Source organism: Coccidioides posadasii, chromosome 1 (assembly GCF_018416015.2).
Source record: "Coccidioides posadasii str. Silveira chromosome 1, complete sequence".
NCBI classification, from domain to species: domain Eukaryota; kingdom Fungi; phylum Ascomycota; class Eurotiomycetes; order Onygenales; family Onygenaceae; genus Coccidioides; species Coccidioides posadasii.
The window spans coordinates 5,932,183-5,944,280 of record NC_089407.1 but is presented as its reverse complement, the minus strand read 5'-3'; the positions used below and the strand labels follow the sequence as shown (position 1 = coordinate 5,944,280).

Here is a 12,098-nt window from a genome sequence, read left to right as displayed (position 1 = left end):
CGACCGCTGAGAAGCCGATATTAATCTGTAGGGCGTCTTATCCTTTTTGTTATCTTTGATTTTAATTTTATTCAATATTAGTCGCATTGTAGGGGCTTTATCCTTACTGCAAAGCTTTCATCATCGCCACTTTGGGCCAGCCTGCTTCGGTGGCTGCGACATTACTTGAGAGCTTTTATCCGAAAATATTCAAAATTGCCCAACTCATACAGAGTGGACTGTTGCTATTCGAACCTTTCTGGGGGAACCTTAGCTCGATTTTTATCGGAGCTCTCCGGGTTCTACGCTGCTGCCAATACCCACACTGTTACCCCAACCGTCTACTGGCGCTCTTGATTATATCGACTTGGCCTTGAGCACCCAAATATTAAGATCATAGAAGAAAGGTTATTCCAATTCTCACCATGCCTCCACAAAAACAGATGTATCAGAAGGACGAAGTTGTGTTGTGCTTCCATCATGATATCCTTTACGATGCAAAGATCCTTGACTCTAGGCTAGAGAGCCCAGAGGATAAAAACAGCCTATATGAGTATCGGGTCCATTATAAAGGCTGGAAGCACACGTACGTTGGCCTTGTAACATTCTCCCCGTCTCGCTGCAAATTTTCTTCGATTTTAGATCTCCCCTACTCAAGGAGCATTCAGCGCAGACCTTTCAACACACGCGTTGAGGATATATGGTTTGCATGGTTGCAACTTAGAATAAGGCTTTGATATGAAGCTATCGTCGCATATTCAGCCTGTTTTTGGGCGCATAGCTAACTTCATTTTTACCATAGATGGGATGATTGGGTTTCCCAAGACCGCCTTCGTAAATATACCGAGGAGAATAAAGAGCTTGCTTCAACTCTCCGACGTCAAGCTGAGGCCGCTATGCGGAGCCGTACGAAGTCGGGAAAGAAAAAAGCAGCTGATTTAGCATCTAGCCGATCCAATGATGAGCGACCATCGAGGAAACGGGGTAGAGAGACGGAGATTGAAGCGGTATGTTGTTATCTATTCAACTTGCTTCACAACATTCTCCATATTGAAATTTTTGCTTATGCGTTAGGGGTTACAGGAAGAAGATTTTGACTCAAGGCCGACTATACGGATGCTTATGCCAGAAAGACTCAAAGAGTACCTGGTGGATGACTGGGAATTTGTCACAAAAGATAAGAGTGTTGTGCCACTCCCAGCGAAGTCACCGGTTAACATGGTACTTGATCGGTATCTGGAAGAAGAAAAGAATAGTAGCACGAGAAACAGTCAAGCTGAGCAGGATGTGCTTCAAGAAGTAGTGGATGGACTAAAGAAGTATTTTGACAAGACACTTGGGAGAATTTTACTATATGCGCTAGAGAGACGACAGTATGCCACAGAGCGGAAAAAATGGGAATCAAGTGCGCCAGGGTACGAGGGGAAAGGGCCAGCCGACGTGTACGGAGTGGAGCATTTGACAAGGATGCTTTGTAAGTTACTTATTTCCTTTGCTCTTTATTTCGATTGCTCTGTCATTCGCAAATTTCCCAGACAGCATTTCTAACATGAATTTTCAGCTCTTCTACCGGAGCTACTTGCTCAAACCAATCTCAGCCCGCAAGCTACAAATCGCCTTCGTAGAGAACTAGTGATATTCATGCAGTGGCTTAGCAAACATGCCGATGACCTCTTCACGGAGAATTATGAACCCCTTGATCGCGATTACGTCGAAGAAGTTGAGGATAGACACCGACAGACCGATGACCATGTTGGCACGGCAACTGCTAGGTTGTTCAGCGACAGGATTGCTGAGCAAGACCCCGCTGGAATGAGTAGAATGGCGAGGAGCCAGAGAGGTGGTAGAAATTGGGAGGAAGCCGATGATGAAGCAGATGAAGAGGGAGAGGAAGATGATGAGGAAGAGGACGAGGAGGAAGAGGAAGGTGACGAGGACGAAGAAGACGAGGATGAAGACGCTGAAGAGTCTGAATAATGCGTCTCCACGGTTTTCTGATGGACAGCAACTGTTGTTACTGGGATTTAAGGCCTTAATTTTGACATACTCCTCCGAATAACTCTATATGGCGTATGGGGTTGCTCGGTCTCTCATGGTGGATATATTGGGTGCTTTATCTTGGCGTTCTTTCTCTGCATCGCAGGTCGTACTTTGGGGCTCCATGGACAGGCCGAATTATCGTGTTGGATGTGTCAAATTGCTACTAATTATCAGGGAAAGCTACAGTGGCTGTGGACATATCATATCTTTTATTGAACTCAGGATACAGATCCTTGATGAAATGGGATATTGTGCAAAGATAAACTTGCTTTAGACAAATTGAATAGAACAAGCTAGAAGAGGGGAGCCCATCCACAACCGATGCGAGTGAGAAGACGGTCCTAGCATGAAGCATCATTTCTCTCCACCAGCCCCAATACTTTTACCGCCAGTTACCGGCAAGTGACTCTGCATGCCTTCCCCACGAGTCGCCACAAGAGTCCGCGAATCGTCAACCGCTGTACGCCCGATCCGCTTGAGACGGGGCTTCCAGTCAGCTTCGCGCCACTTTTCCCAATTACTCAACCCTTCCTGTGGCTCAATACTGAGAGTCGCGTAGCCTTCTTTGATGATGCTGTGAACCTCGCGAGGACTGAGGTTTTTCTTTTTGTTGCTGTGAATTGTCGGAACCGTAGATTCGGTCGTGGTATCTTCTTTCTGCTTTTCGGGGAGGAATAACAGGGAATGGAAATGGGTTGAGACTCTAAGGAGAAGAGCTAGCGATTTGGTTGAGTCAGATTGGCTACTTTTGTGATCAAGTTTGCCGTTGGGGGCTTTTGATGGCGCTGAAAACGTAGTTTTATACACTTCGCGGAAACGGCTGAGGATAGGGCCCGCTTCGACTAATTTGTAGAACAGATCGTCGTAAGAGGCAGGGTCGGGGAGAAAGGTATCGCCAGCAGATATGCAAAATGCAAGGAGGTTAATTAAATCTGTCGTGAGAAGATGAATGTTTGGGTCGGAAGACAAATCGGTGGCGTAAGTGGTGAGGAAACGAACCAGGGTCAGTAGACTGCGCCATAGTTCGGACCAGTGGTATTGTAAGCGGGTTTTGTTCGCTGAAACATACGTTAAGAGGCGGAGGATTATGGATATCACATGGCTAGTAGTGATCGGTTAGGAGAGAGACTTTCATGAAGATTAAACAGCACCCACCTGTAAAGGAAGACATCAAGACTTTTGCGAAGATTATGAGTGATAGTGTCGATCATTATGTCAAAAATGACAGTGGCTAAGACCCTATCCCCATTTACCAATGGGAGATGGGGTGTTCGCTGCCGGCAGAGTCTCACAGATCTCTTGTTTTCATCGCTGCATATCTGCTTGCACAGAACAGGATCCTCCACGAGAATTTGCAGAGACAGCAAATTTGCTTCGGAGTAGAGGGCCACTCGCACAGATCTGTAGGCGTGTTGAAGCATATACGAGGTTAAAGACAAGAAGCTAGAGAACGGCGACTCTTCGGAGCGCTTCTCCGGAGTTGACAAAACGAGGGAATGGGAGAACAGCTTATTTGCATTGATAAACTCGTACATTGAAAGCAATACTGCTGCTTCAAATGAAGGACTGAGGGTCATCAGCGTTCTAGTACTTTCGATCATGATAAAAAGAAACTTCACTCACAGCTCTGCAAACCGCTCTTTAATCTCCTCGGTGGTGAGCGGCTGGGTTTTGGACCTTCCAGCAAGCACACCAAGTCCGAAGAACGCCAGCGTACCGCTCCAAGTCCATCCCTCGGGAAGATCATCTTGAACTGCAACATAAGAGTTCCTTAGAATGGAGCAAGTGTTGCCAACGCCCCGGACGATCTTCGAAATCGTTGCTTCGTTGACAAAATCATCGAGTCGCAGTTGGTAGGGGTTTTGAAACTCGAACTTGTTGTAATTCGCAAGGAGTCCCAATAACAAAAAAGGCTTGAAAATCTGCATGGGGGTATCGGAATCATGTACAAGCTGGAGAATCGTCAGCCTTCATGTATACTGAGCCGATGTGAAGAAAAACAAACTTTCATTAGAGATGGAAATAAATCTCGATGCATAAAGTAGGAAATAAGGCCGGTTTTATAAGCGCCGCTCGTTATTGCAATCGCGGCATCCACAGCTTTGGACCGTAGATCCACTACCAAATGTGAGCATCACCCTTCCGGTACAGGTTAAGAGACGCGAACGATGCATACGGTTTGTTCCATTCCGTATAATGCCGTCTAAGACGGAAACAAATTCTGAGAATACCTGGTCTACTTCATGTAAACCTGCAAGGATGGTGATGATATCTGCACTTGGATTGGTGTATTTCTTCGACAAAACACCACCAAGGAAGGTGGATAAAGTCTGCCAGGGAAACAAATTAATCGAGTAGATACTGAAAGGAGGTAGGTGGCTACGTACCTCCAGAGCGTGGGAATTCACTGGGTCCTTCCCAGAAGCCGACTCTCGTATAGCACGGGCAAAGAGGCGCTGGGTTTGGGCCTAGGGGAGTCAGGAAACAAGCTTACATGGGAGCCAGATGAGGCGGTAGGAGAGTAGTTGAGTCGAAGCATACCTGAATGTGCAGCATATCATCAGGACCTATCCGGTTGAGCATCTCAGCAAGGGACGGCCTGTCGGGCGGGAGAAGTAAGAACTCCCGCCAAAATCCCTCCGTAGGTTCCACATAGTCGGGATTCTAACCAGGACATTAGAGAACATATAAATATGAATGACCAACCATAGTCATAGGGCGGAAATTTGAAGGGTCTTCGGAGACGTACAAAAAGTAAGTTTTCATAGAGCTGGACTATTTTGGGCTGGAAGGCTTCTGGACGGGTCTGTTGTGTCAAAGGGGACGACTCCATGATTCAGGATGAAGAGATGAATTATACAGATGATATGATTACATCGTCTCAAGACTCGAAAATATGAAATAGATGTCAAGCTGTCCTCGCACCCTCCAGCATTCCCGTCTCTCACACAACGAGCATCGCTGCCTCACCAATTTCCGGAGCGAACACTGCAAACAGACCTCAACAACCGCGGCTTACGTCATCTAAGCGGCAGGCGTTAAGTTGAGCCAATAGGAGGCTGCTTCCATGCGATCTCTACTTTTGCATGCCGAGCAAATCAGATAAAATACGGCGTGGCTCTTAGCAGCCTCTAACTGTGCGGGGCCACAAGGTATTGTTCGTGAGAAGCTTGGGGAAGTAGGAGATGATAGGCTTAAGGGAGATGGTTATTGTCGGAAGCCAGCCATAACCGGTGAGCTGACTATTTGTTCCTGAAAGAAAGCGGAAGCCAGGAGAAGCCAGGAGATGCAAGGAGATATTCTCCGAGTATAACAGCAGGCCTCGATGGCTTTCCGGCTAAAGTCCGCAACACCACCTTTGGTATGCAGCAAGATCTGTAAGGCCGGCGCTGTTTCTGCCCGGTGACGACAGAGGGAAGCGGGACCAATACTCTGTAGTCCTGTGGCACGGAGAACTATTTGATTCTGCAGGCCTCGGCACCGCTTAATCAGCAGCCGTAGGGACCAGCCACGCCACTCCACGCCAGGTGAATAGAAACATGTGGCGTCTGATTGGCTGTCGTGGGGCTCCTTGTCGGCGCCACTTTTTGCCGCGATGTTTCCGTGAATTTGCTCAACTGCTGGCCTGAGTTTAAAGGTTGTGATGAAGCTGCAAACAAGAAATGACCAACTGTCGTGCGGCACCTTTTCATCTTCACCTCCCCAACATCCACCAATTGATCTTTCCTAGGCAGCTCTCTCTTGCTTATGAACCCCCATTGTTAGGACTTCAGTTTCCTGCCTCTCAGCCATCATGTCCCTCTTTCACAACTCAGTGACATCATCCATGAGGCTGATCTATCGAGACGCCAGTCGCCGAGCATGTTCGCAGACAACTAGGGCCTTCTCGTCCTGCCGGCAGTCCTACCAGTCATCAAAGCGCGAACTGCAAACTGCAACAGCCTACAGACCGCAAACCCTGCCCGAGCCATTTCCTCCACGAAACCTTGAGGCTTCAGACCATTCTATCTCAAAGGCCATTCCAGGTATAGGCGGTGCCGAACTGCCATCAGATCTCCCCTACACAAAGGGTCCCGACCGCTTCAAGCGTTATAGCCTCCCAGAAAGCGACGCGCACAAAGCCCACCCACTTCCTACCCAGACTCCCGCGACCCCTGCAACCCCACCATCATCCGCGGAAGCCACGAAGAAGCCGCGTCGGAGTAAATTACGACCGCGCAAAGCTGCGATGACTCTCACACCAGCGGCTGTAGAGCAAATACGCAATCTGCTGTCTCAGCCAGATCCCAAGATGATCCGTGTGGGTGTGAAGAATCGGGGTTGCTCCGGCTTGGCATATCATTTGGAATTCGTTGAGAAACCGGCGCCTTTTGATGAAGTGGTGGAACAAGACGGCATTAAAGTGCTGATCGACAGCAAAGCCTTGTTCAGCATAATTGGCAGCGAGATGGACTGGCAGGAGGATAAGCTGGCAAGCCGTTTTGTGTTCAAGAACCCCAACATAAGTAGGTTCTCTATGCCATATACTTGAGACGGGATAATATACTAATTGCATCTGACAGAGGATGAATGCGGCTGTGGCGAATCATTCATGGTATGATGACCGCTTTTGCAATATTACGGCTTTTTACACTGGCGTTTTAGGACGGTCTTATTTTCTGGAAAGACTTTGTATCTGTTGCTGCTACTGTTTATATGGCATTTTCAAGCAAGACTATCTTCCGCATTCTATCTAACGGAATACCCGACTCTTCGTTGTTTGTGGTTTTTAAATATATACATGTCGACTTACACTCGTGTGTCGATGAGAGGCCCAAAGCAATTTGCTTTGAGGAGGCAGCTGATGACCTTTTGTCAATAGAAGAGCCACGCTTTTCAGATGAATATAATTGATCCAGGCTAGACTCCGAATTTTGGAATAATAATAATTGAAAAACCTGAATTCACAACTCCTGAGTCTCACTTTCATTCCTAGTATTTTTCCTCCTGAGGTCGTTGCGTTCGCCCCAACCGATATCACATGACTCGGATTAGCTCGACCACGGCGGAGTTCCGGACTCCAACTGTACAGAAGTACCTTGCACAGAGGATGACGAAATGAAATATATTATACAAGCACACTAACCACTTCAATGTAGTTCACAATGGAAGATACAAACAGCTTTCAAACCTTTGCTGCACAAAAAGACCTTCTTGTAACAATCCGTTTTTCTGCTTCTATCCCAGATCTCCGCCTGGAAGTACCCGATCCCTCATCGACAACTACAGCCGGTTTAAAACAGCTGATTCGGAAGAAGCTACCTGGCGATTTAGCGAAGAGGAGATTACGCCTGATCCACGCGGGAAAAGCACTTGAAGATGGGGTGGGATTGGGTGTGAGCCTGAAATTTGAGCTGGAGCCCGGGGATGTCAAGGGCAAACGGCCGATCCGAGGTGCCCATGACACGCAAAGACTCGATATTCCGTCTCACGCCACGAAGAGGATACTATACATCCACTGTTCAATCGGTGACATCGTTCTCTCTGACGAGGAGCTGGTAAAAGAGGCTCGACAGTCCCACGTATTGTCTACGATACCCGGTGAACCTGACCTTCCAGGCTCCCACCTTTCTGGCGCTCCCGCTTTTCCCCAAGACCACATACACGATCCGTCCCATGCGACAGGTGCCTCTACGACTACTCCTGCCCCGCGCGGATTCGATCGCCTGCTTTCCGCTGGCTTCACTGTCGCCGAGGTCTCCGCTCTCCGTTCCCAGTTCCTTGCTCTCCAGTCCCTCTCACACACACCTGATACTATGCCTGTCGGGGAGGAGCTCCGTCGCCTTGAAGATCGTTGGATGGACGAAGGTTCCAACGACGCTTTGCCAGGCGGCGGAGCTGGCGGTGACTTGACGGGCGGAGATGCATTTGGCAATGTGAGCAGCGACGTGTCTGGCGTTCTGGATGATATGCTATGGGGATCGGTGATGGGCTTCTTCTGGCCGATCGGATGCGGGATATGGTTGCTGAGGGAGGAAGGGGTGTGGAGTTGGCGAAAAGGACTGGCTGTGTTTGTGGGCTTACTGGTTAACTTTGGCTTTGGCGCGGTAAGGTGGATGAATTAGTTGACATGTGTTTTTTTGGCATTGTATACATCGGCGCTGGAGTGTGGGATGTTAGGATTGGCATGTTATTTGGAGGCGTTATTAGATGTGACTATACATATGACACCCCCGGCTGGTTTATACAAAAAGCGATCTTATAAAAAGCAACATGCAGGCAATCATTTTGATTGCCGGAAGCCAAAAATGCAAAGCAATAAATCATACAAGGGTTGTGATGCTGGCTGCAAAAACGGATATCAAACATCACCTAAAACGCCGTATATTACCTATTCGAGTCATTCAATGAAACTTGCTGTAGACAACCGCAACGATAAGAAGAATGAGAACGGTGATAATTGCAATAGTAATTATCCGATTCGTAGCCATCCTGTCAGAAAATCAGCATCCGCATCCACATAGATGGGAATAGTATAGAGGGTAGTACTACCTACGTGCCATCCCCCTCAACGTCTTCACACTTCGATCGACATATCCCTCACTTTCTAACAATCCAGCCCTCGTATGCTCGATCGTCTCGCGCTGAATATGAAGGTCTGCTAGTGTACTTCGACCAATATCTTCCGTCTCCAGTGCTATCCTCTGGCTCTCCTGCAGACGAGCTGAACTCCGACCCAAACGCTCTGTCCCTTCTAGGAGTTGCTGTCTTTGCTCAAGGTGTTGATCATTGACACTGTTAGGTTCATCTCTATATCTATCACCGAAGAGGGCTTTACGATCATCGGAAAGGGACTTTAACTTTCTTTTTACTTCATCGATGTCGCTCAAGAAGTTCCGGAACCGTGCGTTGACTTTTGAACGGGTTGTGGACGGGATGTTCTCCTTCTCTATGCGCATCTGGTCGAGCTATAGAGCCAAGACGGCTTAAGTTAGCGATTGTTTAGGGATACCGGAGTGAGGGTTGAATATCCTCACCAATTCATTGGCCTCATCTAGCGCTCTTTCGGCCTGTCTTATGGCCGACTTCCTTTCTTCTCCTACAGCCTCAGCGATCTGGTCGAGTTTCTGGTTGAGGTCCGCCTGGACGAGTTTCAGCTCAGCTTCATAGCTGCTAAATAATTCAGAGCCAGCATCTGTGTCTAACGGGTTCGACATCGCGTAGATATTGAAAGATAGAGTCGAGAAAGTTGATATCGGGTGCTAACTTGAAGTATGCCTGGATGTTGTGGAAGCCGCCGGGACGGAGATGGGGGCGATACGTTGTCAACCCGCGAGGACAGGATCTGGTGAGATGAGGATACAACCAAAAGGAGGGATCGAATCTTTGGTCACAACGACCTCATAGATCGTTGATGGAAGCGATAATGGTGTGTGGCATGCGACGTTGAACGACGTGAACTAGGTGAAGCGTGGGTGCCTTGTCTCTCGCTGCGGTGTCATGGATGGATGCTGGTCCGTTCTCCGTCTCTCCGCCGAAGTCAAATTTCGTACGAAATCTGTAATATATTACCACTAGTAATTTTGACCGCATCTCTCTTGTGCCGTTGCACTCGTTGACATGTCGGGTGCTGGAGAAAGCAAACCCCCAGGGAAACTCAGTGCAATGGAGAAAACACGCTTCATCCGCGAAGCGTTTATCTGCTGTCCTAAACATGATGGAAAATGCGATCCGCTCCTCCTCTGCATCGCTGAAGAGCAGTCGCCCTTCAGCTTGTCTTTCTTTCCTTTGTCTGGCCGCTGAGCCCTAGGAAGGTGTATACTCGGCGATGAGTATATAGGTATCTCTTTACGCACTCTTCTTCTCATCATATACCCGAATAAATCATCGTTGCATCCATCCGTCCCCTGTATCAGTCACTGGCATATGCTATATTAATATTCATGTAAATTTATATCTTATAATACGACTTCAGTCTGTCGCTAGATTCCGCATCCGTTTTCGTTTTATACCAATCTCTTCAAGGATGGCTCAGAGCACAGATGCTTCAAGTCGCCACGGGGGCACTCCCCGCTATACTTCACCGCTCGAGGATTACCTTGATCGTTTCAACACCAAATCCCCTCGGGTATCGCAGATCGAGTCGGTTCCTGACCCTGACTCCCCGATGACTGATGATCCCATTGAACTCGATAAGGTACCAGAGACACCCCGAAAACGGATTGCTATCGTCGGTGGTGGCATTTCTGGTCTTGCAGCCTATTGGGCTTTGCAGAAGACTCATCACGTTGTTGAGCTTTTCGAGATGACCAATGACCTCGGCACTCTAACAAGACCAATTGCTGCTGGGACCCAGCCAAATGATGTGCACATCAATAAGAGCTTCATTAATTTCTTCCCAGGCACTTCCTGTGAGTAAGATCTAGTTGTGCACTTTGCCAGCTAGAGCTAACACAGACTAGCACACCTCCAAGAACTTTTTGGCAGATTGAAGATACCTTACATCAGCACCCCGTTCAGCTTTTCAGTTGCAAAAAGAGAGAACGGCAAACAGTTCGATATGGGCTTTTCATTTCTCAAAGTGGCGAATTCTCGGGTCCGCGATTGGCTGAGGTTGGATACCTGGAAATTGTATTTCGACATTTGGAGATTCCATTATTTTTCTCTGGACCTCCTGAGAGGCAGGGAAGCAGTTCAAAATGATATTCAGATCATTGTTGAGAGCAGATGCCCTACTAGGCGGACAATCGGTCAATATTTGAACGAGAAGCGTTACTCAAGTATCTTCATCAAGAATTATCTGGTGCCTATGGCCCAAATTGTGTGGAATGTTCAATCTGAGAAAGATTTCCGCGATCTTTCGGTCGAACAGTTCGTCGGCTTCCTGTGGAGTTCTGGTATTATGGCGTTGGCTCCAGAAGTATATATCGTCGAACCAAGCACCAGAACTGAAGCAAAAGTTAGAAAGCGTATTGTTCTACGCAGCAAAACTAAGGCAATCCATCTTCGCAGCAAAGTAACCACGGTTGAGGTTGTCCTCCGGAACGGCTGCCCCAAGCTACGTGTCTCAACCTTAGGAGAACCTGTACCTGTGCTCTATGACTATGTTATATTTGCCGTTTCCCCCGAGGAGGCTCTCCGTCTTTTATCTTCCGGGGCAACTCAAAAGGAGCAGGCTATTTTAAGCGCATTTGAGACGACTAAAATTGAAGCCTGGCTACATTCAGATCCAAGAGTAAGTTCTCTTTTCTCTTAAAATTTGCAGCCATTTCGTAAAAGCCTCTTTTTGTTTCTTAGATAACCCCCAGTTCAAACGGCTAACGTACTGTTGCGCTTATCTCTAGTTTATATCAACCGGAAATATCTCAGCGTATATTAATTGGGCCGACAGTTCGGCATTTCCGCCCGGGAATTTCAATGCATTCTCTGTGAGCTATCGTTTAAATTCATTTGATGCTTATAACTGTCGTGAAAGTGCTTTATGCATCACACTTAACCCGATAGTTCATCCTAACCCGGCCAAAATAGTGGCTCGATGGGAGTACCGACGCCCACTACTCAATGCCAAAGCGCTCAACGCACGTGAAAAACTTCACGAAATTCAAAATGTCGAGGACCGACACTTACTTTTCTGCGGCTCCTGGACAGGATATGGGCTGCATGAGGATGGAGTTCGGAGTGCTTTCCAGCTTGTGACTAGATACCTCGACGCCAAACTGCCGTTCACAGTGAATGATTCTGCCATAGATTATAAGCCACCTCGCCAATTGAACTTCTGGGACTACTCGATCAGGTCGATTTTATGGATAATTGACTGGCTGATTGTGGCATGTTCGCTCATTGCCATTCGAACACACGACGCGGTTATTCGGAGGCTCCCCATCCGCTATGTGGAGCAGTCCCGGGAATATTAGCGACCATCTCAACACGTACTACGTATTGCTTAGGACTTTATTGGGGTCGGGGTTGGCCTGTTGGATCGCGGCTCAATACTGTTGGCGTTGGTAGTCAGGCTGCGCCATCTTTTTGATCGGTGCTGTCTCTTTAAACTACGATATCCTTATTGGTATATTCATTAAGCTGGAGGATATATTTACATA

At 47.8% G+C, this 12,098-nt stretch overlaps 6 protein-coding genes across 6 annotated transcripts; 4 read left to right on the top strand and 2 right to left on the bottom strand.

The window, feature by feature from the left end:
- Nucleotides 1–404: 404 nt before the first annotated feature.
- Nucleotides 405–1,956, top strand: EAF3 (Esa1p-associated factor; the record flags this gene model as incomplete). Its single annotated transcript, XM_066123623.1, has 4 exons — nt 405–565; nt 782–986; nt 1,063–1,453; nt 1,541–1,956. The coding sequence occupies 4 exons, from the start codon at nt 405–407 to the stop codon at nt 1,954–1,956; spliced, it is 1,173 nt and encodes a 390-aa protein (XP_065979698.1).
- A 77-nt stretch (nt 1,957–2,033) lies between these two features.
- On the bottom strand, nt 2,034–4,852 carry D8B26_001729 (uncharacterized protein; the record flags this gene model as incomplete). The annotated part of the gene is made up of 8 exons (XM_003065700.2): nt 2,034–3,121; nt 3,175–3,585; nt 3,643–3,971; nt 4,025–4,137; nt 4,196–4,349; nt 4,407–4,487; nt 4,561–4,683; nt 4,769–4,852. The coding sequence occupies 8 exons, from the start codon at nt 4,850–4,852 to the stop codon at nt 2,374–2,376; spliced, it is 2,043 nt and encodes a 680-aa protein (XP_003065746.1). The 3' UTR covers nt 2,034–2,373.
- Nucleotides 4,853–5,659: 807 nt separating this feature from the next.
- ISA1 (Iron-sulfur assembly protein 1) lies at nt 5,660–6,924 on the top strand. Its single transcript, XM_003065699.2, has 2 exons — nt 5,660–6,524; nt 6,582–6,924. The coding sequence occupies exons 1-2, from the start codon at nt 5,813–5,815 to the stop codon at nt 6,617–6,619; spliced, it is 750 nt and encodes a 249-aa protein (XP_003065745.1). The 5' UTR covers nt 5,660–5,812; the 3' UTR covers nt 6,620–6,924.
- A 239-nt stretch (nt 6,925–7,163) lies between these two features.
- Nucleotides 7,164–8,123, top strand: D8B26_001727 (uncharacterized protein; the record flags this gene model as incomplete). Its single annotated transcript, XM_003065698.1, has 1 exon — nt 7,164–8,123. One exon carries the CDS (start codon nt 7,164–7,166, stop codon nt 8,121–8,123), a length of 960 nt encoding a protein of 319 aa, XP_003065744.1.
- Nucleotides 8,124–8,402: 279 nt separating this feature from the next.
- On the bottom strand, nt 8,403–9,215 carry D8B26_001726 (uncharacterized protein; the record flags this gene model as incomplete). Its single annotated transcript, XM_003065697.2, has 3 exons — nt 8,403–8,490; nt 8,551–8,966; nt 9,036–9,215. The coding sequence occupies 3 exons, from the start codon at nt 9,213–9,215 to the stop codon at nt 8,403–8,405; spliced, it is 684 nt and encodes a 227-aa protein (XP_003065743.1).
- Nucleotides 9,216–10,024: 809 nt separating this feature from the next.
- D8B26_001725 (uncharacterized protein) lies at nt 10,025–11,912 on the top strand (the record flags this gene model as incomplete). Its single annotated transcript, XM_003065696.1, has 3 exons — nt 10,025–10,409; nt 10,461–11,233; nt 11,343–11,912. The coding sequence occupies 3 exons, from the start codon at nt 10,025–10,027 to the stop codon at nt 11,910–11,912; spliced, it is 1,728 nt and encodes a 575-aa protein (XP_003065742.1).
- Between the last annotated feature and the right edge of the window lie 186 nt (nt 11,913–12,098).

Bases quoted from the DNA above. Each gene is read 5' to 3' on its own strand.
- ISA1 (XM_003065699.2), top strand. From the start codon at position 5,813: ATGTCCCTCTTTCACAACTCAGTGACATCATCCATGAGGCTGATCTAT. The intron at 6,525-6,581 runs GTAGGTTCTCTA...TGCATCTGACAG, and splicing joins GTTCAAGAACCCCAACATAA to AGGATGAATGCGGCTGTGGC.